Source organism: Dipodomys spectabilis, unplaced genomic scaffold (assembly GCF_019054845.1).
Source record: "Dipodomys spectabilis isolate Male_0828 unplaced genomic scaffold, ASM1905484v1 ptg000175l, whole genome shotgun sequence".
NCBI classification, from domain to species: Eukaryota; Metazoa; Chordata; class Mammalia; order Rodentia; family Heteromyidae; genus Dipodomys; species Dipodomys spectabilis.
This window is the reverse complement of record NW_024870852.1, coordinates 10,110,894-10,134,481: the sequence shown is the minus strand read 5'-3', so window position 1 is coordinate 10,134,481 and position 23,588 is coordinate 10,110,894. Positions and strand designations below refer to the sequence as shown.

The 23,588-nt window shown below is 49.4% G+C and overlaps 1 protein-coding gene across 2 annotated transcripts in view; it reads right to left on the bottom strand.

The window, feature by feature from the left end:
- Hck (HCK proto-oncogene, Src family tyrosine kinase) overlaps positions 1-22,839 on the bottom strand; it is a 34,883-nt gene extending 12,044 nt beyond the window's left edge. The window contains exons 1-8 of one of the 2 annotated variants that reach the window (XM_042694393.1): positions 22,639-22,839; positions 11,378-11,495; positions 7,863-7,923; positions 7,492-7,591; positions 6,500-6,598; positions 4,817-4,920; positions 2,640-2,789; positions 2,190-2,342 (exon numbers count right to left, since the gene is read on the bottom strand). In XM_042694393.1, coding sequence (XP_042550327.1) covers positions 2,190-2,342; positions 2,640-2,789; positions 4,817-4,920; positions 6,500-6,598; positions 7,492-7,591; positions 7,863-7,923; positions 11,378-11,494 — 784 coding nt within the window. In that variant the 5' untranslated portion in view covers position 11,495; positions 22,639-22,839. Of the gene's footprint in view, positions 1-2,189; positions 2,343-2,639; positions 2,790-4,816; positions 4,921-6,499; positions 6,599-7,491; positions 7,592-7,862; positions 7,924-11,377; positions 11,496-22,638 lie in introns of those variants that run through there. The other variant, XM_042694392.1, reaches the window with a different exon arrangement.
- Between the last annotated feature and the right edge of the window lie 749 nt (positions 22,840-23,588).

Genomic DNA, 23,588 nt, shown 5'->3' with positions numbered 1-23,588 from the left:
CTACAGTTTCCTCATCTGCAAAGTTGAAATAATAAACACTCCCTTTGGAGGGAGTATAGTAAAATAGAACCTTAATCAAAAATGATAAACTTAGCCTGGCACCTGTGGCTTATGCTCATAATCTTAGCTACTGAGGAGGCTGAGATCTAAGGATTGCTGTTCAAAGCCAGCCAAGACTGGAAAGTCTGTGAGATTCTTATCTCCAGTTAACTGCCAAAAGGCTGGAAGTAGAGGGGTAGCTCAAGTGGTAGAGCACCAACTTTGAGTGAAAAAAAAAAAAGGTAAAGGACACTACTCAGGCTCTAAATTAAGCTTCAGTACTGGTACACACACACTTAAATGTTTCCACTTGTACAGGGGTGATGTACTATATTTGTAAGGTCTTATCTATGTGAGTTTGATTGAAGAAACTAGTAAAGTTCTCTAAATAAAAAAAATGTAGCCCGGAGCTGGTGGCTAATCTCAGTAATCCTAGCTACTCTAGACGATGAGATCAGAGGATCATGGGTTCAAAGCCAGATCAGGCAGTAAAGTCTGTGAGATTCTTATCTCCAATTAACCACCAAAAAGTCAGAAATAGAGCTGTAGTTCAAGTGGTAGAGAACTAGCCTTATGCAAAAAAAGCCCAAGAACAGTGCCCAGGCCCTGAGTTCAAGCCCCATGACCACCACCACCACCAAAAAAGTAATCTTCATCTACCACTTGGCTCTGTCTCTGTCTGTCTGTCTGTCTGTCTGTCTGTCTCTCTCTCTCTCTCACACACACACACACACACCACACCACCTTAGCCTTAACAGTTCACCTTGAAATCGCTATTCCTCCAATCCCACCTCGATACCCAGCAAACTTTGTCACTCGTTTAATGCCTGTGCATGTAGCTCAGTCCCTCACATCCCCACCACCCACTACACCACCGGGCAATGCTATTCCTGCACCTCTGTCACTCTGCTTCCTCCCTGGGATCTTCTCAATCTTATCATTGCTTCTGTCCCCTTGGCTGCCAGGTAGCTATAATCCAGAATCATCATCTCCTGCACTAAGAGCTTAGTACTTCCTATGACTTTTTTCTTTTTTTTCTTCTTTCCCTCCCCCCTTTTTTTGTCATGGGCCTTGAACTCAGGGCCTAGGCACTGTCCCTGAACTCTTTTGCTCAAGGTTAGAGCTCTACCACTTTGAGCTATAGTGGCTCTTACGGTTTTCTGGTGGTTAATTGGAGTTAAGAGCCTCACATACTTTCTTGCCTAGACTGGCTTTGAATTTGTGATTTTCAGATCTCAGCCTCCTAAATAGCTATGATTACAGGCATGAGCATCCATCCTGACATTTTTGTTTTGTTTGGTTCTCCAGTCTTACCTTTCAGATCTGTCTTATTTTCCTTTCCATAGTCATCCTTTTGTGCAATGTCTGGCACAGAGTAGGCCCACAACAAATGTAATTGAAATACATGTTTTCTTTTTGTTATCTTGAGACAAGGCCTCACTATATAACACAGGCTGGCCTTAAACTTATGATCCCTTGCCTCCATAAATCTCCCAAACTCTGGGATTGCAGGTGTGTACCACTGCACTCTGCTTGAAATACATGCATTTTGAGCTTATTCTCTCAGGCTGAATTTTGCATACCTTCAGGCTGTCTCCCTTCCTTGAGGGCCCCCAGTAGAGTAGTAAACACAGGGGTAAGCACTAAGCACAAGGACAGCAGGGCGGGATGTGCCTTCTGGGTGCTGCATAACATCTAGCAGGCTGCTGGATGTGTGGCAGGCCACGAGGACGGCGTGGCCCTCGGTTGCCAGTGTTGAACTCACCTGGAAGTTTCCAAGCTGTTTTCCCACAGTTAATTTTTCTCACCCAACAAGGCCCCTGACTATACCAACTCCACCTGGAACATTGTCCAGGTTCATAAGGGGTGTAAGGGAGAGGGGAGGCTCACTCCAGGACATTTACTTCCTAGACTAGAAGGAAGTTTTGGGCCCATGTGGCCTGAGCTTGAGGCAAAACAGTGTTTGCATAGCAGGACAATTTGGTTTGTTATCAGAGGAATTGGTCATTTACAGTTATTCAAATCTCCTCTTCTGCTAGGGTGGTATGGCCCACAAGGTGTTCCTGGAAGCAAATGACCTCCCTCTGCCTCTCCCTGTCCCCGCCAACCCCTCCCTGCTGGGCTCGTGGGCTCTGGCTCAGGATCCTTACCCATCCAGACTTCTCCAAACTGTCCCGCTCCAAGCCTCTTCTCCAGCTTGAGGGATTCCCGGGGAATCTCCCAGGCATCTTTCTCCCATGGCTTTTGTGGCTTGGGGGTCTTGCAGGGCACCGACAGCTTCTGGCACAGTCCATCTTTCCCCTCTGAAACAGAATCCCCTGGTCTGCTGAGGGCCACACGGCTGCACAGGCAGCCAGAGATCTTCTTGGAGGCCTCCTAACTGGTGCCCTCTCATCTGGTCCAGGCGCCACCTGCTTTCATCATCAGGGACATTCCCAAGAGAGCAGAGCATGACCTCTTAGTGTCCTCCACCCTCTGGCACCATAAGCCTAAGTCTTTGGGAGAATCTAAAGACCATCCATCCTGGGAGAGTGAGGAAGGCCTGAGTGGGTGAGGGGGCTGGCCCATCAGCAGGGGGTGTGGCCTCTGGCAGGACTCACTCTTGTAATGGTCCACAAGCTCCTGCAGTGTGCTGAAGGTGCTCCTTGGGGAGATGTAGAAGCCCCCACTGTCCAGCGTCCGGATCTTATAATGCTTCACTGTGTCTCCTTGCTGGGGGTCAAAGTCTCGCACAGACAAGGAGTAGCTTCCTGCATTGGTTGGAGAGAATCCCCTCAGAAGGGCACCCTAGGGCCTGACCACCCCGTGCCCAACACCCTGATACCCTCTAAGGTTACTGCTGGCATCATCTGGACACCTGGCCAGAAGCAGGCAAGAGTTAGAGTGAGGGTGGACAGGCCGGCTGGGTGCTCGGGCCGGGTCTGACATGTGCAGCTGTGAGTCCTAGGGTGAGTGACTTCATCACCTCTGGGCGCCTCAGTGTTCTCATCTGTAAAATGGGAGGAGCTAGGTCTGCTCACCTTATCCCATTGCCTGAGGATCCAAAGAGTAATGCTTGTAAAAGACAAGCAGAAGTACTGTGTGCCTTTGACCATGTCACCCACTTCTTTTCATGATAGCACAGTATCAAATAGGATTTGGAGGGGAGTTTAAATTGTTGAATGACTAACAGTCGACCACACATGCCAGGCAAAGTATGAATGAACAATGAACAGGAATAACATTCATTTGGATACATGTTATAATTATTTGAATGATATGATTTTATTTGTGGTTGTGGGGCTTGAACTCGGGGCCTGGGCGCTGTCCCTGAGCTTTTTTGCTCAAGGCTAGCACTCTACCACTTTCAACCACAGCTCCTCTTCCAATTTTTTTCTGGTGGTTAATTGAAGATAAGAGTCTCATGGCCTTTCCTGCCTGGTCTGGCTGTGAATTGCGATCTTCAGATCTCAGCCTTCTGCATAGCTAAGATTACAGGCATGAGCCACCAATGCCTTGCTGAATGATATGATTTGTTATACCAAAGGACTTCATGGGGTTCAGATTTTATACTACTATAAAACCTGTTTACAGATGAGGAACTGAGGACCAGAGAGGTGAAACAACTCACCTGTAGTCACACAGCTGATACATAACACAACTGGGGTTCAAACCCAGGTAGTTGGCTCCAAGACCCCCTTCGCCACTCTGCCTTAGTCCAGGTGAGGCTGGCTTGACTGATGTGTGGAGTGGGAAGAATGGAAAGCAGCAGGATGGGACTGAGGGGCTACCTGCTGCAGGTCACCCCACTACGTCCCCACTTCGGAAGGGCTGTGAATGCTGAACCCAGCTCCTTTTCCTGGTTTCCCTGTTCCTGTCTGCAGGATGGACCAGCTGGCTTCCAGCTGCCCTGGACATAGCTCGAGAGAAGCTTCCCTGGGCTGTATCTGGCTATACTTTTTGTCCCAGTTTCCTCGGGGTGGTGTGGGTGATGGCAGGGTTTGTTGGGAGGGAGAAAATCCAGTCTAAACAGACAGTGACCTCAACACTGGCTTGCAGGCCTCACCAATTCAGATAGCCAGGGCAAAGTGGCAGCCACACAGGGGCCTTCCAGCAATGTCCCCCAAACAGTTTGTTTCACAATACTGTGAGGTCACAGGTCCATGTGGATCCTGCAGTTCTGAATGTAAACCCACGACTCACAGGCAAAGGTATTTTGTGCAGGGAAGGCTTGAAATCAGCAGCATCCTGTATGCATGTCCTTGGGAAAGTCAGCGTGGCTGATGTGGGGTGAATTACCCGATCATTTCCAGGCCCTGTTCTTGCTCTGGTTGCCCTCCTAGCACAGGCATCTGAGTTCTGTCTTCTACGGTGTACCTGCCTCCAGGAAGCATTTAAGAGTCTGGCTTAGTCCCCCCCCCCCCCCCTCCATTTCCTTGTGGGGAGCAATCAGTCTGTAGAAATATATGTTGTGATGGATTTTTTAAAAATACAGGCTAGTGAAGGTCAGGTATCAGCAGGATAGCGTGTGTGTGCGCGTGTGCGTGTGTGTGTGTGTGTGTGTGTGTGTGTGTGTGTGTTTTCAAGGCCCAAACACCATGCTGTGATTGATTGTTTCCCTTGACCTAAATCTGCAACTACGAGGGTTAAGGAGGATCCAAGCCAGGCACTGAACTCCAGCAGTCCCTGCTCCAAGCGGCAGCCATGAACCTCTGGCTGAGTTGTTCTGCATTTCCCAAGGGAGGGGTGGTAGAATGGAACCCAGGGCTAAGAACCAAGTGGGGAGGGCAGCTGTCACCTTTGGTGGTCTCGCTATCTCTGATCATGAAGGAGCCAAGCATGTTGCCTGGAGTTAGTAGGTGTCGTTCTGCGTCCTTCCGGCTGACCTTCTTGAAGAACCACCTGATGGGATGAAGACACCAGTGAAACTGGGTAAGAGGGGCTGGGGGTGGGGAGGGGATGGCTCTGGCTCTCACAGGGCACCCGCTGGGCTTCCTGCAGCAGCAGCATTTCACTCTAGGATTTTTTTTTTTTGGTCATGGGGCTTGAACTCTGGGCCTGGGCACTGTCCCTCAGCTCCTCAGCTCAAGGCTAGTGCTCTACCTCTTGAGCTACAGCACCACTTCCCGTTTTTCTGAGTGGTTTATTGGAGATAAGAGTCTCACAGACTTTCCTGCCTGTGATCCTCAGATCTCAGCTTCATGAGTAGCTAGGATTACAGGTGTGAGCCACCGGCGCGCGGCTGAGGCCATTTTTTTAATCCACTGTGATCAGGCATCTGAGCTCTGCAGATTCCACAAGTGCCATGTGACCATGGGGAGGGACCCTGGTGGTCTTCCTAGCGCAGGCCTGAGCTTGCTTTGCTTCAGCTAACCCTTTCCCACATAAATTTCTGAGCTAAAAGGTGAGATTTGCAGGATTTTACAAGGTGAAGGGTTTTGCTCAAGGGTTCGAATGCCTGCTTTGTAAGTTTGAATTCCAGAGTTCAAGCCCCAGTATTGCCTACCCTCCATTCCTTCTAACCCCCCCACCCCCACCAAAAAAAAAAAAAAATCTAAACTTCAGACCACATCCTGGGGACTTCTCATTCTTCCTGGATATTTGGGATATTGGATGAAGCAGTCCTAACTGCTGAGTGCATTCCCATCCTCACCAAGGTGAGGAACAGCTCACATACTGTGATTGCAAAAGCCCCAGAACACAGGTCAGCAGGCCCCTGGCCTGTTATAAACCTTCTGTGTAGCTTTGAGCAAATTGTGTTCCCTCTCTGGGCCTGTTTCCTGTTTCCTCTGTAATCAACAGGATAGAAAAACAGCTAATACCCACTGAGGTGTTTTGATTTGTTTTGTTGTTTTTTTGGTACTGGGGTTTGAACTCAAGGCCTCATACTTGCTCTGCTTGTTTGCTCTGCTGGTGTTCTACTGCTCATGCTACATCTCTAGCCCCACTTTTCACTGGTTATTTTGAAGATGGAATCTTATGGACTTTTCTGCCAGGGCTGGCTTTGAATTTTGATCCTCCAGATCTCAGCTTCCTAGAGAGCTAAGGATTACAGGCCTGAGCCACGGATGACCCAAGTATTCTATGAAATTGTCACTTTTATTATTCTGATTTTATAGGCAAGGAAACAAAGAACTAAATGGGCAAGTACGTTTCCCAGGGCTGCACAGATGGAAGTTGTAAAGGCAAGTTTGAAATCTCAACAGCCCAGAGCAGGAGCCCTCATCCTGTGATGGAGGCAGACAGAGGCAGACAGTGCAGGTGCCAATAAGCAAAGCAACATCACTGTTTCTACAAGAAAGAGTTACGAGGTATCCACCTAAGAGAGGCTTCTCTACAACCTGAAGATGGAGCCAGCAAAGCCAAGCGCCTCAGAAGGTGTGCTAAGCAGGGCAGGGAAGATGGATGTGCAGGGTCCTGGATTGGGAACAGGTTGGCCACACTCACACTTCCTTCTAGAAGCCTGGAATGGAATACTTACTCTTCTGTCTCTAGAGAGTTAACACGGGCCACATAGTTGCTCGGAATGTAGCCCTCTTTCCCAGTGGCCAAGGATCTCGCCTTCCACCAATCCTCAGACCTGAAGGGCAGGAGGGAAAAAAGGCTCGGGGGGCAGCACGGCCATCCTTCAGTCCCCTTTGGCCCACTTCTTGGCTTAGACTCTCCCCCACTACAGAATCCAGAGAGTAAGGGGCGGGATGTGACTGTCCTGGCCCCTAGCTTGTGCACCTTGACCCTGATTCCCGGGGGTCTGGAGTGAAGCCTGGCCTCTGATTCACAGCCCCAGTCTGGGCTTCAGCCTCTCTTCTTCCTGGACATATAGATCAAGGCAGGGATAAGTGTGTGGGAAGCTAAGCCATCGCTTAGTGTCCACTGTGATGGACGGGAGGGGGAATTGGATCCCAAGATCTGCCCATGCAGAATCAACTTCTCTTCTTGAGATTCAGAATTTCCTGGACCCTATTCCCACTCCCTGATGGCAAAGAACAGAAGTCAAAGGTAACAAACTCAGAGATGCAAGCCCAAGGCTTGATAACCAGAGCCCAGGGAAGGCGTGTTTCCACATGTTCAGTACTTTGGAAATGCAGCCTTAGTAAGGGCTCAACTTCCAGGGTGGGCCCAAACCTTCTTCCTGGTTATGTTCAGACTCTCCACGGTTATGTACTCCTTACACAAGAGAGTCAATCAGGTCCTTTTTATTTGTTTGGCGGTACTGTGGTTTGTGCTCTGCCTCTTGGAACCAAGCTCCAGGCTCTCCCCCCCCCCCTTTTTTTTTTTTGCAGATAGTGTCTTGTGCTTTGACCCAGGGCTGGCCTTAGACTCTGATCCTCCTATTCCTCTCTGCCTCAAGAGTAGGATTACAGGCATGTACCACCACACCTGGTCCTATCAGGATCTTTATTGAAGCACAAAAAGGAGTCTAACTGGACACTGGAGGTGGGTACGTATTAGGGCAGCAGGCTGGGGACTCACTCCTCCAGGACCACCAGCTGGTCCCCCTTCTGGAAGCTGAGGTCTTCACGGTGAATGGCCTCATAGTCATACAGGGCAACCACGATGATGTCCTCAGAGCCTGCCAGGAAGGGAGATGGGAGTGGTAAGGCTCTATCCCAGGCCTCCCACAGCCTGGGGTGCCCCTTGCCAGCCCCAGCTCTGCTATGAATGAGGAGCCCACAAACTAAGTCTAAAGACAATTTTGTTCATGCTACTAAGCAAGGGATCTAGGAACCCCAGAGCCTGGGCAAAGAACTTCAGAGACCATTTAAGGCATTTTTCAAGGATGGTTTTGACTTTCGCCTTGAATGAGGGCCTAACCTAACCCTCTCTGCTTGGTGCATACCCACCTGCTTCCTGATAATCATCATCCGCAAAGCCTGGAGGGTTACCATTGTTGGTGTTTGGCCCCTGAAGAAGAGATGGAAGAATGCCATGAATCAGAGAGTGTAGGAGCCTGTGGTGGAAAAGGATACCCAGGAATGTCTGATCCTAGCCCCTGTGTCGTAGGAAGAGGCCTGGAGAAGGGTGAGAACATATCTGGGTCACACAGCCTATTTGGGGGCACAGCTAGAATAAGGATCAGAGTTATGGCCTCTGCCTTTGGTCTTGAAGATACTGGAGAATATCGGAATACTGGTTAATTTTTTTTTTAATATGTGGGATGGTCCTGGGGCTTGAACTCAGGGCCTGGGTGCTGTCCCTGAGCTCTTATGTTCAAAGCAAGCACTTTATCTCTTGAGCCACAGATCTACTTTGGGTGTTTTCTGGTGCTTAATTGGAAAAAGCGTCTGATGGACTTTCCTGTCTAGGCCTCAAACTATGATCCTCAGATCTTAGTCTCCTAATTAGCTAGGATTACAGGCATGAGCCACTGGCGCCTGGCTTGACTTTTTTTTTGGTACTGGTAATGGGATTCAAACTCAGGGCCTTGAGCTCCCTCTTGGCCTTTTCCGCTCAAGGCTGATGCTTTATCACGTGAACCACACCTTCGCTTCTGACTTTTTGCTGTTAATTGGACATGAGTTTCTCACAGACTTTTCTGGTGGGGCTGGCTTTGAACTAGGATTCTCAGATCCTGACTAAAGGGGTAAACATTGTCCCCTTCCTTCCTTCCTTCCTTCCTTCCTTTCTCTCTCTCACTCCCTTTCTTTCTTTCTTTCTTTTCTTTCTGTCTTTCTGTCTTTCCTTTTTCTTTCTCTCTTTCTCTATTCCTTTCTTCTTTCTTGTCAGTCATGGGGCTTGAACTCAGGGCCTGAGTGCTGTCCATGAGCTCTTTGCTAAAGGGTAGCACTCTACCATTTGAGCCACAATGCCACTCCCTGTTTTCTGGTGGTTAATTGGAGTTTCCTGGAGAAGCCGGGCACCAGTGGCTCATGCCTAATCCTAGCTACTCAAGAGGCTGAGATCTGGGGATTGCGGTTCAAAGCCAGCTCTATGACCAACAAAAAGCAAATAATAAAATTAAAATTAAAGAAATACGCTGGTGGCTCACGTTTGTAATCCTAGCTATTCAGAAGGCTGAGAACTAAGGGTCATGTTTCAAAGGCAGCCTAAGCAGGAAAATCCATGAAATTCTTTTATTTTTTATTTTTTTTTTTATTTGTCGGTTGTAGGGCTTGAACTCTGGGCTTGAGCACAGTCCCTCAGCTCTTCAGCTCAAGGCTGGTACTCTACCTCTTTAGCCACAGTGCCACTTCCGGTTTTCTGAGTGGTTTATTGGAGATAAGAGTTTTACGGACTTTCCTGCCCGGGCTGGCTTTGAACTGCAATCCTCAGATCTCAGCCTCCTAAGTAGCTAGGATTACAGGCATGAGCCACTGACATCCAGCACATTTTTTTTAAATTTTTAATTTCTAATGACTTGTGCTACATATGTCATTAGACATTTACTCGAAGGGAATAGCTTAGGAAACACTATGGAGCAAACAGACTTGGGAAGATTCACAAAGGCTTTGAGCAGTACTTCAGGGCTTCTCAAACTGATATGAGCCCCTATGAGCAGGAGGGCACAAGGATTAGCTGAAAATTGCATCCTTTTAGTGTCATGCCCAGATAGGACAGAGACTGGTTTTGTGTGTGTATGTAGTGGGGGTGTTTTGCCTCCTGTCTGTGACAAATGAGAGTGTCTTTGAGACCCCGGGGGCCTCAGTACAGAAGGGGCCCCGGGATCACCCAGCTTAGAAGGGGAGCTGACCCAGGAGTGACTGCTCAAAGCATCTCAGGCTGTGTTGACAGTGGTCAAGTGCAAAGAAAGGCAGCTGTCTCATCATTCTCTCCTTTCCAGAACTGTCCTGAGCTAGGCAGTACACTTGGAGAAGGGCAACAGGACAGGAGGGAGCCAGGGGTTCTCATACCAGGGAGGTGGCAGCAAGGGCAGAGGCCTGGGGTAGTGGCTTTACTTTATTCTCTACGAGCTGACAGGGGGTGCAGGGAGCAGGTATGTTTGGAGCAAGCGATGAGGGAGGCTGGGAATCCAGGGAAGAAGACTGATGGAGTCTCAGGACTCTATAATTTTTTTTTTTTTTGCCAGTCCTGGGGCTTGTACTCAGGGCCTGGGCACTGCCCCTGAGCTTCTTTTGCTCAAGGCTGGTGCTCTACTACTTGAGCCACAGTGCCACTTCTGGGTTTTTCTGTTTATGTGGCACTGAGGAATCAAACCCAGGGCTTCATACGTTCTAGGTACATTCCCAGCCCCTAAGGTACCGGAACAAAATGGGGGCACATACCCCACCTCAGGAGACTCCGCCACAGCAATTTCAGATGAGGGGCAGACCACAGGGCCTCAAAGCTGAACAGCTCTACATTCTGGGGCTGCAAAGTCAGGGCTCCCGGGCTTTGCACTGTGTGACCTCTTTAGGCCTCAAGCCTCCTGGCTGTAAGGGGCCTAAGTCCTGCTGCTGGGCACTGCAGAGAATTTGTAGTTAGGACCCACCCAGTGTCTGGATCACAGCAAGCGCAACAGGACACTGCCCCGGCTGCTGTCAGTATTCCCAGCCACTGCTGGCTCTCAGGTCCTTACCATTACTAAGGTGATGGCAACCACTATACTTGCATCTTGAATCCTGGCTCTTTCCATGTTAACTGTGGGGCCTCAGGCAACTTATTTAGCCTCTGTGCCTCATCTGTCAGATGGGTAGAATTCAAAGTGCTTCCTTCAGGAGGACCATAATGAGGACAGCGCGTGTAAACACTCCTAAAGAACTTGCTTAACCTGAGCTAAGCACCGAGTGCGGAAGCAAACACTTCTAATACTATTCCTAGTTCTCACGAGGCTGCTACGTACCACTGCTGCTGCTGTTGTTGTTGGTGGTGGTGGTGGTGTGTGTGTGTGTGTACCTGCCAGTACTGGGGCTTGAACTCTGGGCCTGGGCACTCTCCCCTTCTGGCTTTTTGCTATTAGTTGGAGATAAGAGTCTCTCAGACGTTTCTGCCTGGGCTGGCTTTGAACTGCAATTCTCAGATCTTAGCCTCGTGAGTAGTTAGGATTACAGGCATGAGCATTGTACTGGACTTCTTGTTGCTATCTTGCCAGGACAGTTACTGTGTCCATGTGGGTCACCACACTGCCTTCAGTTACAGTCTTCCTCACCAACCAGACCTTCTTCGCTGGAGGCCTGCTAGGTGTCTCCCTATCCCCCTCCCCCCCCCCGCCTCCCCCGCCCCACAGTTTGGTGGAGCCCCAGCTGGGGACCCAAGGCTTGTGTCAAGGGACAGGAAGTGGCTTCCTTGCTTAGGAGGTGGAATGTGGGCTATTAGGCCACAGTTGATGCCACCTTGCCCTGTGCCACCCTGTGAAAAGCCACTGTGAGCCATGTCACATGTCCAATGCAGCCACGGGCTGCCAGGCCCCTCCCCGGCTCACCATCTTGTTGGACGAAGTGGGGTCCGGCACATACACAGGGTTGTGCGGGTTGGTGTGTGGCTCCGTTTTCCAGGCCTTGCCTCCCTCCCGTAGGAACTTGGACTTCTTGCACCCCATCCTGCAGCAGAAGGAAGGAAACTCAGGTTGTGCAGGGCCAGGGCACCTCCTGGGGCTGCATCCCAGGTCCAGAGGTACAGCTCCCACTGGCCCTCCCCGCCCTGACACCCAGGCCAGCCCCTGACCTCAGTGACGCTGACCCAGACACTACAAGCTATCATGGTCCTGGGTACCAAGGCCCAGCAGGCTGGGAATTTTATTCTATGTGTAAGTGTGAGGCTAATGTCAAGGTCACAGGAAGAGCTGTGGAGCACAGGAGGTGTGGATGGTGAGCTGGTCAGGGTGAGAAAGCACAGGTGTTCAGAACCCACTGTAAAGGAAAGCTCTGCTATTAGTATGCAGTGAGTCGCAAAGATGAGCGTACATAATGTAGCACCCACCATCCAGCTAAATAATGACCACAGCATCATCATACTCCTCACATCCCTTTATAATTGGTTTCTTCCTTCTTTCCTTCTTTTTTTCTTCCTTCTCTCTTCCTCTTCCTCTCTCTCTCTCTCTCTCTGGCAGTTGTGGGGCTTGAAGTCTGGGCTTGGGCGCTGCCCTAAGCTCTTCAGCTAGCACTCTATCACCTGAGCCACAGCACCAGTTCTAGTTTTCTTGATGTTGAAAGTGCAAAGGCCCTGAGGCTAGGTGAGCTGGAGAGAAGGAGGCTTGGCAAGCAGATCAGTGTGGCTGGAGCTTGCAGGTAGGGGACAGGATGTTTTTTGTGCCACTGGTTAAGGTGATAACTTTTATGTTGCATGTATTAAAAAATAAAAAGAAAAAACGAGGGACCTGGAGTGCAGCTCAGGGCGGAAGCACTTTTCCAGTGTGCACAAGGCCCTGGAATTAAGCCCTAGCACCACAAAAACAAAACAGAAGGAAAAACCTAAATTACTATTTAGGGATGGCAATGATAGAGTCAGACAAAGACTCCTAAAACACTTTTGAGGTGAAAAAGTCAACCACAAGATGTGAATAATATTAAACTACTGTGGTAAGTTGAATGTGTGCATGTGTTCATAGGTAAAGCAACCTGCTTATGGTAACTGAGAACAGGGTAAAATAATTAGGTTTTAAGAACAGGAAGGCATTGAATAGATTACGATTTGAGGAAAGTCAGGGCCATCCCTAAGAAGAAATATCAAGAAAGGATTTGAAGGAGCTTAAAATATGAAAGCACATAAAGATCAAAAAGGGCTGGCATGCACAGTTAGGGAGGAACCACCATGAAAAGAAGCCTAGAATGGGTCTGCAACTGCTGTGGAACACTACATTTATCTGAGCCTCCTATTAGGCAAAATAAAAATGGAAACTTGCATCTATCATGGTAAGACTCCAGGAAACAGCAATTTGTTGATAGACAAATATTTTGGAGTTACTAAATTCAAGAAAAAAAAAAAAATGGTACCCAAACTCAGGGCTTGGGTGCTATCCCTGAGCTTATATGCTGAAGTCTAGTGCTCTACCACTTGAGCTACAGCTCTGGTATTTTTGGAAGCAAACTGGAGATAAAAGTCTTACGGACTTGCCTGCCTTGGCTGGCTTCAAACGGTGATCTTCAGATCTCAGTCTCCTGATTAGCTAGGATTACAGGCATCAGTCACCAGCACCTGGTTCAATCAAAAATTTACCATGGATCCTCCTGTAAAGGTACCTGACCAGGCACCGGTGCTCATGCCTGTAATCCTGGCTACTCAGGAGGCTGAGATCTGAAGATCTCAGTTCAAAGCCAGCCCAGGCAGGAAAGTCTGTGACTCTTATCTCTAATAAACCAGTAGAAAACCAGAAGTGGAGCTATGGCTTAAGCGGTAGAGCACTCACCTTGAGCTGAAGAGCTGAGGGATAGTGCCCAAGCCCAGAGTCTAAGACCCATGATCGAGGAAGAAAGAAAGAGAGAGAGAGAGAAAGAGAACGAGAGAGAGAAAGAGAACGAGGAAGGAAGGAAGGAAGGAAGGAAGGAAGGAAGGAAGGAAGGAAGGAAGGAAGGAAGGAACATGAAGGCGGGCGCCAGTGACTCATGCCTGTAATCCTAGCTACTCAGGAGGATGAGATCTGAGGATTGCAGTTCAAAACCAGCCCCAGCAGTAAAGTCAGTGAGACTCTTATCTCCTGTAAATCACTCAGAAAACCAGAAGTGGTGCTGTAGCTCAAGTGTAAGAGCTCTCACCTTGAGCTAAAGAGCTGAGGGACAGCTCCCAGACCCAGCGTTCAAGCCCCACAATGGACCAAAAAACAACAACAACAAAAAAAACCCCTGAAATGGAGCATCTATGGCTCATTCCTGTAATCTTAGCTACTCAGGAGGCTGATATCTGAGGATCACAGTTCAAAGCCAGCCAGGGCAGGAAGATCTGTGAGACTCTTATCTCCAATAAGCCACCAGAAAATCAGAAGTAGCACTGTGGCTCAAAGTGGTAGAGTGGGGCTGGGAAGGTGGCTCAGTGGTAGAGCGCTTGCCTTGCATGCCTGAGGCCCTGGGTTTGATTCTTCAGCACCACATAAGCAAAAAGAAAAAAGCCGGAAGTGCGCTGTGGCTCAAGTGGTAGAGCGCTAGCCTTGAGCTGAAGAGCTGAGGGACAGTGCCCAGGCGCAGTGTTCAGGCCCCACGACCGGACCCAAAAAACAAACAAAGTGGTAGAGCGCTAGCCTTGAGCTGAAGATCCATGTGACAGCATCCAGGTCCAGAGTTCAAGCCCCATGACCAACAACAACAACAATAACAACACAAAAAGAAAGAAAGAAAGAAAAGAAAAAAGAAAGGTACCTGAGGGCAGGGCACAATGGACAATTTCTCCCACTGTGTTTTGGCAACAATATGCTGGTGACTTTTCCCTAAAACCTATGGCACTGATTTTGGACCAGGGCAGGGCTGGGATAGGAGGATGAAAGAGGTCTGCGTAGCCCAGGGCCTCTGGCAGGGAGCTCTCAAACAGAGTGGTTCAAAGTGTTTAGAAATGCAATAGAGATCCAGACATGGTGGCACATGCCTATAATCCCAACTAGTTAGGAGGAAGAGGAATCCCAGCCTGGGTAAAAGAGTGATGCCCTATCTAAAAAATGATCGAAAACAAAAGGGTGCATGAATAATATTAAACATGTCTTGGTAGAACACTTGGCTAGCATATAGAAAACTAGATTTGGTCCCCAGGACTAACAGGGGTGGGGGTGGGGCAGGAATAAAGGCAACAGCGTGTTGGCCCTGAGGGTGATCACTGGGAGAACCAGCACTAGCAGCCACGCCTGATGCAGGAGCTCTTAGAATGCAGACTCTCAGGTCAGAGGGTGCATTTCCACAGGCTTCTGGCTAACTTCTAGGTGCTTTGAGAAGCACAGGTATTGTCAGCATCTTTGGTTCTTGCTCATTCAATGTCCTTTCCTCTTTGGCTGATGGCTCCTATGTGTGGTTGGCAGGGCTACCTCACCTCTGCTTTTAGGAACTATCAACTTAGTACAGAGTCCTGGGTCCCCTGGGACCATGTCTGGCCCAGCTATTGGCAAGTATGTAATTCTCAATGAGTGCCTGTGGCTCATGCCTGTAATCCTAGCCCCCCCCCCCCCCCCACTTCTCATTAAGATATCTTCAGCCCGCCCTTGCTTTGCTGGGAAAGTCAGCATCTAAACCAAGGTGCTTGAGATGTTGAATCTGGTTGGCGCCCATGAAATCATGAAGGGAGAGGCTAATTAGGCAGAGACCAGCATAAAGGACCACAAAGCTGAGCCATGGAGACCAAGGGACTGCTCAGGACACATTCCAGCACTTAGATTCCATGCCTGAAGCTTTTCAACCCCAGGATTTTTCTGGCTTATAAGCAAATATCCAATTTTGCCTCCATTGCCCGAGTTGAGTTTCTGTTACATGTACCTAAATAGTTTTCACTGAATCTTGCAAATAAATACTTGGGTTACACTCAGAGTCTCCAGTGGAGAGGCCCAGGAGTCTGCATTTTTACCAATTCTCCAGAAGCATCTTTTGTACATTAGGATTTGAGACTTATCAATGGAGTGGGGGAAAAAAGCTGAATTTAGGAATCAGCATGGAACCCTGATGCTGTGCAACCCTGGGCAGGTCACATATCCTCTCTGAACCTCTCTTTTTCTCTCTGTAAAATAAGAGGCACATACTTCTCAGGCACATACCTCTCCGTGACACAGAGGATATGAAAAACTCTTTCAAACCTCTACACATGGGTCTTGTCTCATGCTGTTCAAAACTAGGCTCTGAGGGCCGAAGTAACCCACAGGCCTCACACGGGCTCAGAACTTCTGACCCATGGGCTGGGAAGGTGGCTCAGTGGTAGAGCGCTTGCCTTGCATGCCTGAGGCCCTGGGTTCAATTCCTCAGTACCACATAAGCAAAATGAAAAAAGCCGGAAGTGGCGCTGTGGCTCAAGTGGTAGAGCGCTAGCCTTGAGCTGAAGAGCTGAGGGACAGCGCCCAGGTACAGAGTTCAGGCCCCATGACCGGACCCAAAAAAAAAAAAAAAAGAACTTCTGACCCTTAGCTGGGACAGGACACTTCCTCCAGCCACTGCCCACTCCTGGGACCTGAAACCTGTCCTTCCCTCCACTCCAGGCCTCTGCAGGTTCTGCATGGGAGGAAATGAGAAAAGTTAGCTGCCCATCTGCTTCCCACAGTGGCCTGTCCTGAACCCTCAGGCCCAAACACAAGGCCTGAGACCTGCCTGAACCTCTGGGCTGGCTGGAGAGGGTTTCCTGGGAGTTCTCCGAAAGGGACAACCATTTATTTTCCTGTGTAACATTTGCTTCCCTTTTCTAACAAGGCTCCTCAATTTCCCTTTGAAAACCTCTAGCAGCTGGCTTCAGGCATAGTAATAGACACGAATAGATTCCCAAGCTTGGTTCCAGCCCTGCCAAAAGTTAGTATGTCCTGGACCCTCCAACAATCTCTCTATTCTGCTTAGACCAGTTTGAGTTTGATTTATTGGTGGCACTGGGTATTGAATTCAGGACCTCACATTTAGTAGGCAAACGCTGGGTCACTTGAACAACACCCTCAGCCGTTTTGTTTGGATTTTGTTTTGGAAATAAATAAGGTCATGCTAACTTTCACTCAGGCTGGCTTAAAACTCAGTGATGCTACTGTCTCTGCCTCCTAAATATCTGGGATTACAAATGGGAACCACTAGGTTCAGCCTTGAGTTAGAGTGCTGCCCTCTGAACAGCAAATCTAATAGAGAATCCTTACAAGGGATTGCAATTCTCACTCACGTGTAAATGGCTAATGGCAAAGGGTTCTCTGATAGGTTCTGATAGAAGTTAAGATGATCATGGAACCATTGAGAAATGAGGATGATGGAATATGGCCTGCACTAATAATGGGCCTCCATATGCATTTGCAGAGTGAATGTGTTGTACTCTTACCCTACCTAGCTTACAGTCTGCAGACCGGAATTATGAACTCAAATGAGAAATGGAAACCCTTAGGAGATAGATAGTTAGTTATGTGAACACTTTTAGAACTCCTGTCTCTCATCAGCCACTAAGGTCAGGCTCAAGAACGAGGAACCAAACAGAAAACCCAGGAAGGCAACTGTCAGACCTGTGGCTCAGCATTGTGCATGAGGTTAGAGGAACTTTCTCTTCCAGGAACAGCTCAGCCATGAGGGGAAAGGAGAGTTCCTTGAGCAGTTTCTAGGGGAACAGGGCTGGTGGCTTCCCTTTCTCAAGTTAGCTGGCTGCCTTCTGAGTGAGCCATCTTTATTGCCAAGTACTGTGGTCCCTCATGGACATGGGGGGGGGAGTCACCCCCTTTGTAGAGATACAGCCCCTTCCTGACAGAGCACTGAAGGGACCTAGAGATGAACCCCTTCTCTATTCAGGGGAGAAACAACCTCAGTGGGGCAAGTGCTGGGCACTGGCTCACTGAAGACAGCACATGAAAGAACTTGAACTTGTGGCCTAATTATTTGCATGGTCTGGCTGGAAGGTTAGCTTTTGAGATACATGAATTCCAATGACTTGATGTCCAAACTACTATGTTATTGTTGTTATTATTATTACTACTATTTGGTGATACTTGGGTTTGAACTTAGGGCTAGGCAAGTGCTGTACTGCTGAGCCACACCTTCAATTTCAAACTACATATTAAATTCTTAGTATTACCCTTAGGTCATTTGGTCAACTCCAGAACTCTTTAAGGTAGTAAGGTCAGTTCAGAAAATACAGGGCAAGAGGGGAATTCAGACAGAGCTAGGCTTGACTCTCCATTCCATCCCTTACAAGGAAGCTTTTATTTTATTTATTTTGGTAGTACTGGGCTTTGAACTCAGGTTCTCATTCAAGCACAGCACCACTTGAGCCGTGCCCCTAGTCCTTTTTGCTTTCATTTATCTTTCAGATAAGAGTCTCCTACTTTTTGTTCCAATGGCCTTGGATAGTGATCCTCCTACCTCTGCCTCCTGAGTAGCTGGGATTACAGTTATTCACCATCATGCCTTTTTTTTTTTTTTTTTTGGCCAGTTCTAGGTCTTGAACTCAGGGCCTGGGCACTGTCCCTGAGCTTCTTTTGCTCAAGGCTAGCACTCTACCGCTTGAGCCACAGGACCACTTCTGGATTATTCTTTTTCTTTTTATCAGTCGTGCGGCTTGAGCAATTCAGCTCAAGGCTAGCGCTCTAACACTTGAGCCACAGTGCCACTTCCAGTTTTTTGGTGGTTTATTGGAGATAAGAATCACAGACTTTCTTGCCTGGGTTGGCTTTGAACTGTAATCCTCAGATCTCAGCCTCCTGAGTAGCTAGGATTACAGGCATGAGCCACTGGCGCCCAGCAACTTCCAGCTTTTCTGCATATGTGGTACTGAGGAACCAAATCCAGGGCTTCATGCATGGGAGGTGAGCACTCTACCAATAAGCCACATTCCCAGCCCCACCATCATGCCTTTTAAATTAAGTAAGCCTTTAGGTCACATCTTTTCCCTGTTTACAACTCCCAAGGTGCCCATGTCACCTGGATAAATGCGGCAGGCCCTTTGAACAATGGGGTGGCCTCCAGGATGCAATCTGAGTCAGCCCCACACACCTGTTACCTAGCTGACTGAATCATTCCACTCCGTGCCCTCACCATCCTCAGTGTCCTCAAGTCACTGACCATGCTTCTACCTCCTGGCCATGACATGGCTGCTTTCTGGAATGTTCTTTACCCAGAAAGCCTCAATGACATTATTCAGGTTATCAAAGATCCCACTTCCTCACACAGGCTGCTTTCCTTGTGCCAGCTGGGATGGGAACTCCAGTGCCCCAGGGATAACTGTAGCTTCAACACCAGCTTAACCCCTTGCCCTCCACCATGTGGTCAGAGCTGCTACGGTAACACTCTGATCCTTCCACTTTTTTTTTTTTAATTGGCTGAGCCCCAGGCCTGGATTTTTTTTTTGAAAATTTTGGAATTTGTTTTATTCTTTAACATTTCATTAGCCTTAACATTATATTACCTAATCACATTACAAATGTTAATTAGTATTAACATTACATTACCTAATTACATTTAATCTTTTTTTTTTTTTTTTGGTTCCGGTCATGGGCCTGAACTCTGGGCCTGGGCACTGTCCCTCAGCTCTTCAGCTCTAGGCTAGCGCTCTACCACTTGAGCCACAGCGCCACTTCTGGCTTTTTTTTTTTTCTGCTTATGTGGTGCTGAGGAATCGAACCCAGGGCCTCATGCATGCAAGGCAAGCGTTCTACCACTGAGCCACTTCCTAGCCCCACATTTCATCATTAAATGTACAAAAAGAATGTATTTCAACATGACTTTTTCATACAAGCAAACACATTTTGGTTATAGGGAGGGTGTATGTTATGTTTAAAAAAATCAACTCCCATCATCTAGTCAAACATTAGTACAGCTTTCTGTATAAAATTCAGACATTACAGAGAAATCTGCAATTCCTAGGCTCCCCTCCTTTCATATGCCTTCCAAGCCCACCTCATTTCCCTGGCTTCCCCCAGCCAGATAAGCTCCAGCAACAGTTGGCCTTGCTTCATATTTATATACATGTAAACACACACTCTTACATGCATGCACACATGCACAGTGAAGCCCAGGCCTGTGAAGTCTACTGGGCCCAGGGTCAGATAAATTGGAGTGGGAGCAAAATGTCCCACCCCCAACAGCACCCTTGGCCAATCCCTACCAAGTGTGGCAGGATAAGCATCTAGCCCTGTCTCCTCCGGATGGCACGCCACACAGTCTCCAATGGCAGCTATAGAGCTAGGGACCCAAAGCAGAGATGGCTCTTCTCTGTGCCAGGCTCTGGGTGACCCAGGCCTCAGTACTCCATCTCACACAAAGGGAAGGTGAAAGCGCCTCCTGTGAGCACCACCCAGCCTCTTCGTATTTTTCCTTCAGAAACACCAGGCACTGGTGGCTCCCTAGTGTAATCCAACCTACTCAGGAGGCTGAGATCTGAAGATCACAGTACAAAGCCAGTCCCCAGCTGGAAAGTCCATGCAATTCCTATCACCAATTAACTAGCAAAGCCAGAAGTGGAAATATGGTCCAGGTGACATAGCAACAGCCTTAAACAAAAATGCTAAGAGATAGCACCCAGGCCCAGAGTTCAAGCCCCAGGAAGAAAAGAAAAGAAAGAAGAGAAAAGGAGAGAAAGAGAGAGACAGAAGACATGTGAGCAAATTTAGGATGGCACAGGCTGGAAGGACTGAAATTCATGACAGTGGTGGCCCGAAGGAGGGAGAGAAAAGGAACAGAGAAAGAGGTTCATTTTATCTGCGATACTTACTAACTAGTTTTTAGAAGTCTAAGTCAAACATGACAAAAGAGGGGCTTTTTGTTGTTGTTGTTGTTGTTCTTGTAGGGTTTGAACTCAGGGCCTGGGGCTGTCCCTGAGCTTTTTTGCTCAAGGGTAGCGCTCTACCACTTTGAGCCACAGCTCCATTTCCAGTTTTTGAATGATTAATTAGAGTAAGAGTCCCATGGACTTTCTTGCCTGGGCTGGCTTCCAACTGCGATCCTCAGATCTCAGCCTCTTGAATAGCTAGAATTACAGGCTTGAGCCACCAGCGCCTGGATGACATTTGTCACTCCAGGTGGTGGCCTCTTGGGTGTTTCAGATATTACTCCTTCCCTTCTATCTTGTCCATATTTCCCCTCTCCCTTCCCTCATGGGTGAGTGATGAAGAAACCATTAGATAAAGGTCTCTGTCCAGGCTTTTCTCTGTGCTAGCCAAGGTCACATTAGTGGTTCTCAAAGTAGGGTCTCAAGGCAGCAGCGGCACCCTCTGAGGATGCCAGTTCTCAGTATCTTGCACAAGACCTGTAAATCAGAAGCTCAGGGGTCAGGACTGAGCAATCTGTGTTTTAACCTGCTTTCCAGGTGATGCTAAAGTGCCACGAGAGTTTGAGAGTCATCAGGCTGGACCAGAACAGTGGTGACATCAGTTAACAAGGATTCATGAGCAGCCCAAGAACTTTCCTTCCGTGATCAAATGACTCATCCAAACAACTCTGCAAAGGAGCCTCTCAGCCTGAACCTGAGCCGCTCCAAAACCTGAAGCATTCTCAGCATGGATTAAGCATAGCAAATTCCACATCTGATCTCAAGTGACAGGTGGCAGTCAAAACATAGGTGCACTGAAGAGATTGATCAATTACTTTCAGGCTAGGCATAAAAGGCATACATAAAATGAGACATATGTACCTTTCATATTAAAACTTATTCCACCCCCAATGTATTTCACTGTTTACTTGCCAATATCTAAAACTCAAAAACAAACAAAACCTAACGACAATAAAAACCAGGCTGAGCACCCCGATTCACAACTATAATCCCAGCCACAAAAGAGGCAGAGATCAGGAGGATCAAGGATTAAGGTTAGGTCTAGCCAAAAGTTAGTGAGACCTCATCTTAACAAATAAATTTGCATATGATATTTTATTTCCTTTCAGCTAGGAGAGAGGCGTGAGCAGGAGGATCTCTGTATGAGGCTGGCTTAGGCAAAAACTGGAGACTCTGAAGGATTACTAAAGCAAAACAGGGCTGGGCACGTGGTTCAAGTAGTAGAGTGCTTGAGTCCAAACCCTGAGTCCAAACCCCAGTGCTGAAAGCAAAAAGGAAGAAAGGAGGGAGGAAGGCTCTGAAATCCCAAATTTCAGGATCCTGAGCATGTTAGATAATGGATACTCAGAGCATGTTCTCATCTTGTCCTACAATTATGGAAACAGATGAGAAAAGCAACCGAGAAGGCCCAATGGATGGTCTATGGCCACACCTCCCTTGACTGCAACACCTGCTGGTCCCATACCTCCCCTCTCACAGGTTCCAGCCCACCACAGCCTCAGAGAAAGACCTGGAACGGCCCCAACATCACAGAAGAGCAAACTGGAACTCAGAGGTCAGTAACATGCCCAAGGTCTCACAGAGAGGACAAGGACAGTCGGGCACCAGTGTCTCACACCTGCATGATCCTAACTATTCAGGAGGCTGAGACCAGAGGACTGAAGTTCAAAGCTAGCCTGGGCAGAAAAGTCTACGGGACTTTTAACTCCAATTAACTGCAAAAGGCTCAGAGGTGGCTCAAATAGTAGAGCACCAGCATGAGTGCTAGGCCCTGAGCTCAAGCCAGTCTTGAAATAATACTAATAATAAAGAGGAGAAGGACATCCTATGGTTTTCTGACCCGGAGGTTCTGGGGGTCTGCCGGAGGTGGAGGAGCGGCTGGGCGCCCAGCTGCCGCGGCCTGGGTGCGGCCTCGCGCCCCGCCTCCGCCCAGCTGCCCCTCCCCCCCCCCCCCCCCGCCCCCGGCCCGCTGCCAGCCCTGCGTGACCCACCGCCCGCACTGGGAACCGCGGGGGCCTTCCCCTCCCACTTCTCGTTCCCCGTCCCCCCCCCTCCAGAAGGGGAACCTGGACGGCCCAGCGAAGCGGCAGCCGGGCATGAAGTCACTCTGCCCGGGGCCAAGCTCGCCCTCCCGCCGGCGGGCGAGGGTCGCAGCGGGCGGTGGCGGCGCGCTCTCTCACCTGGACAGCATCCAGCCCTTCCCCTCGGTCTCGGCTCGTTCCTGGCCGCGCCCCGACGTCCCCTGCTCCCCTCGCGGTCCCTGCAGCCGCTTCCGTCCCCGAGGACCCTGTGCGCACACGCCCGCGCTGGGGACCCCCCGCCCGCCCCGCCCCGCTCCGCACTCACCTGGGCGCCCGCGCCTCGCCGCGCGGGCAGCCCGGATCCTCGCAGCTCGGGCGCCCCCCCAGCTCGGCAGCGTTCGGAGGGGCCCGGGACACCCAAGCCCGGAGGAGGAAGGACTGTGGGTTGGGATCTGGAGGCTCCGGTGCCGGGTTCTCTCTCCGGCTGTGGCTGTCGGGGCGCTGAACTCCGCAGATCCCTTCTCCGAACCTCGACGGAGCTCAGCGACTGGAACCTGGGACCCGCGGGAGCGCTCGGGCCGGCCTGCGCGCGCCCCGGCCGCGCCCCCGGCGCTGCAAACCCCGCCCCGCAGGGCCCTGGCACCGCCCCCTGATTCTAACCCCACCCAGGGGTCCTCACCTCTCCCCTGCTCCCAAGGATCCAAGCCTCTCTTCCCCCTTCCCCATGAAGACCCTGAACCCAGTCCCCACGAAGGACAGAACCACGTCCCCAGTCTTCTTTAATCCAGTCTTCTTCCCCCTTCCTCCCTTTCCTCTCCCCTCCTCCCCCTTCTCCTCTCCCTTCTTTCCCTCCCTGTCCTGTGAACGCTCCCCCCCAGTGCATTCTCATCCTGCCTAATTTCCTAACCTGGCGTTAAGGATTCAAGAACCCCAACACCCAGATCCACTTAATCCTGACCCCAAAGGATTTTTTTGGGGGGGTCCGGTCTTGGGGCCTGAACTCTGGGCCTGGGTGCTGTCCCTCAGCTCTTCAGCTCAAGGCTAGCGCTCTACCACTTGAGCCACAGCTCCACTTCCGGCTTTTTTCTTATGTGGTGCTGAGGAATCGAGCCCAGGGCCTCGAGCATGCAAGGCAAGTGCTCTACCACTGAGCCACCTTTCCAGCCCCCCCCACCTCCCACAGGATTTTTAATCTTACATCTGGAATGTTTAGTTTTCTTTGATTCTTTGGCCATCCTGGGACTTGAACTTTGGGCCTGGGCACTGTCCCTGAGC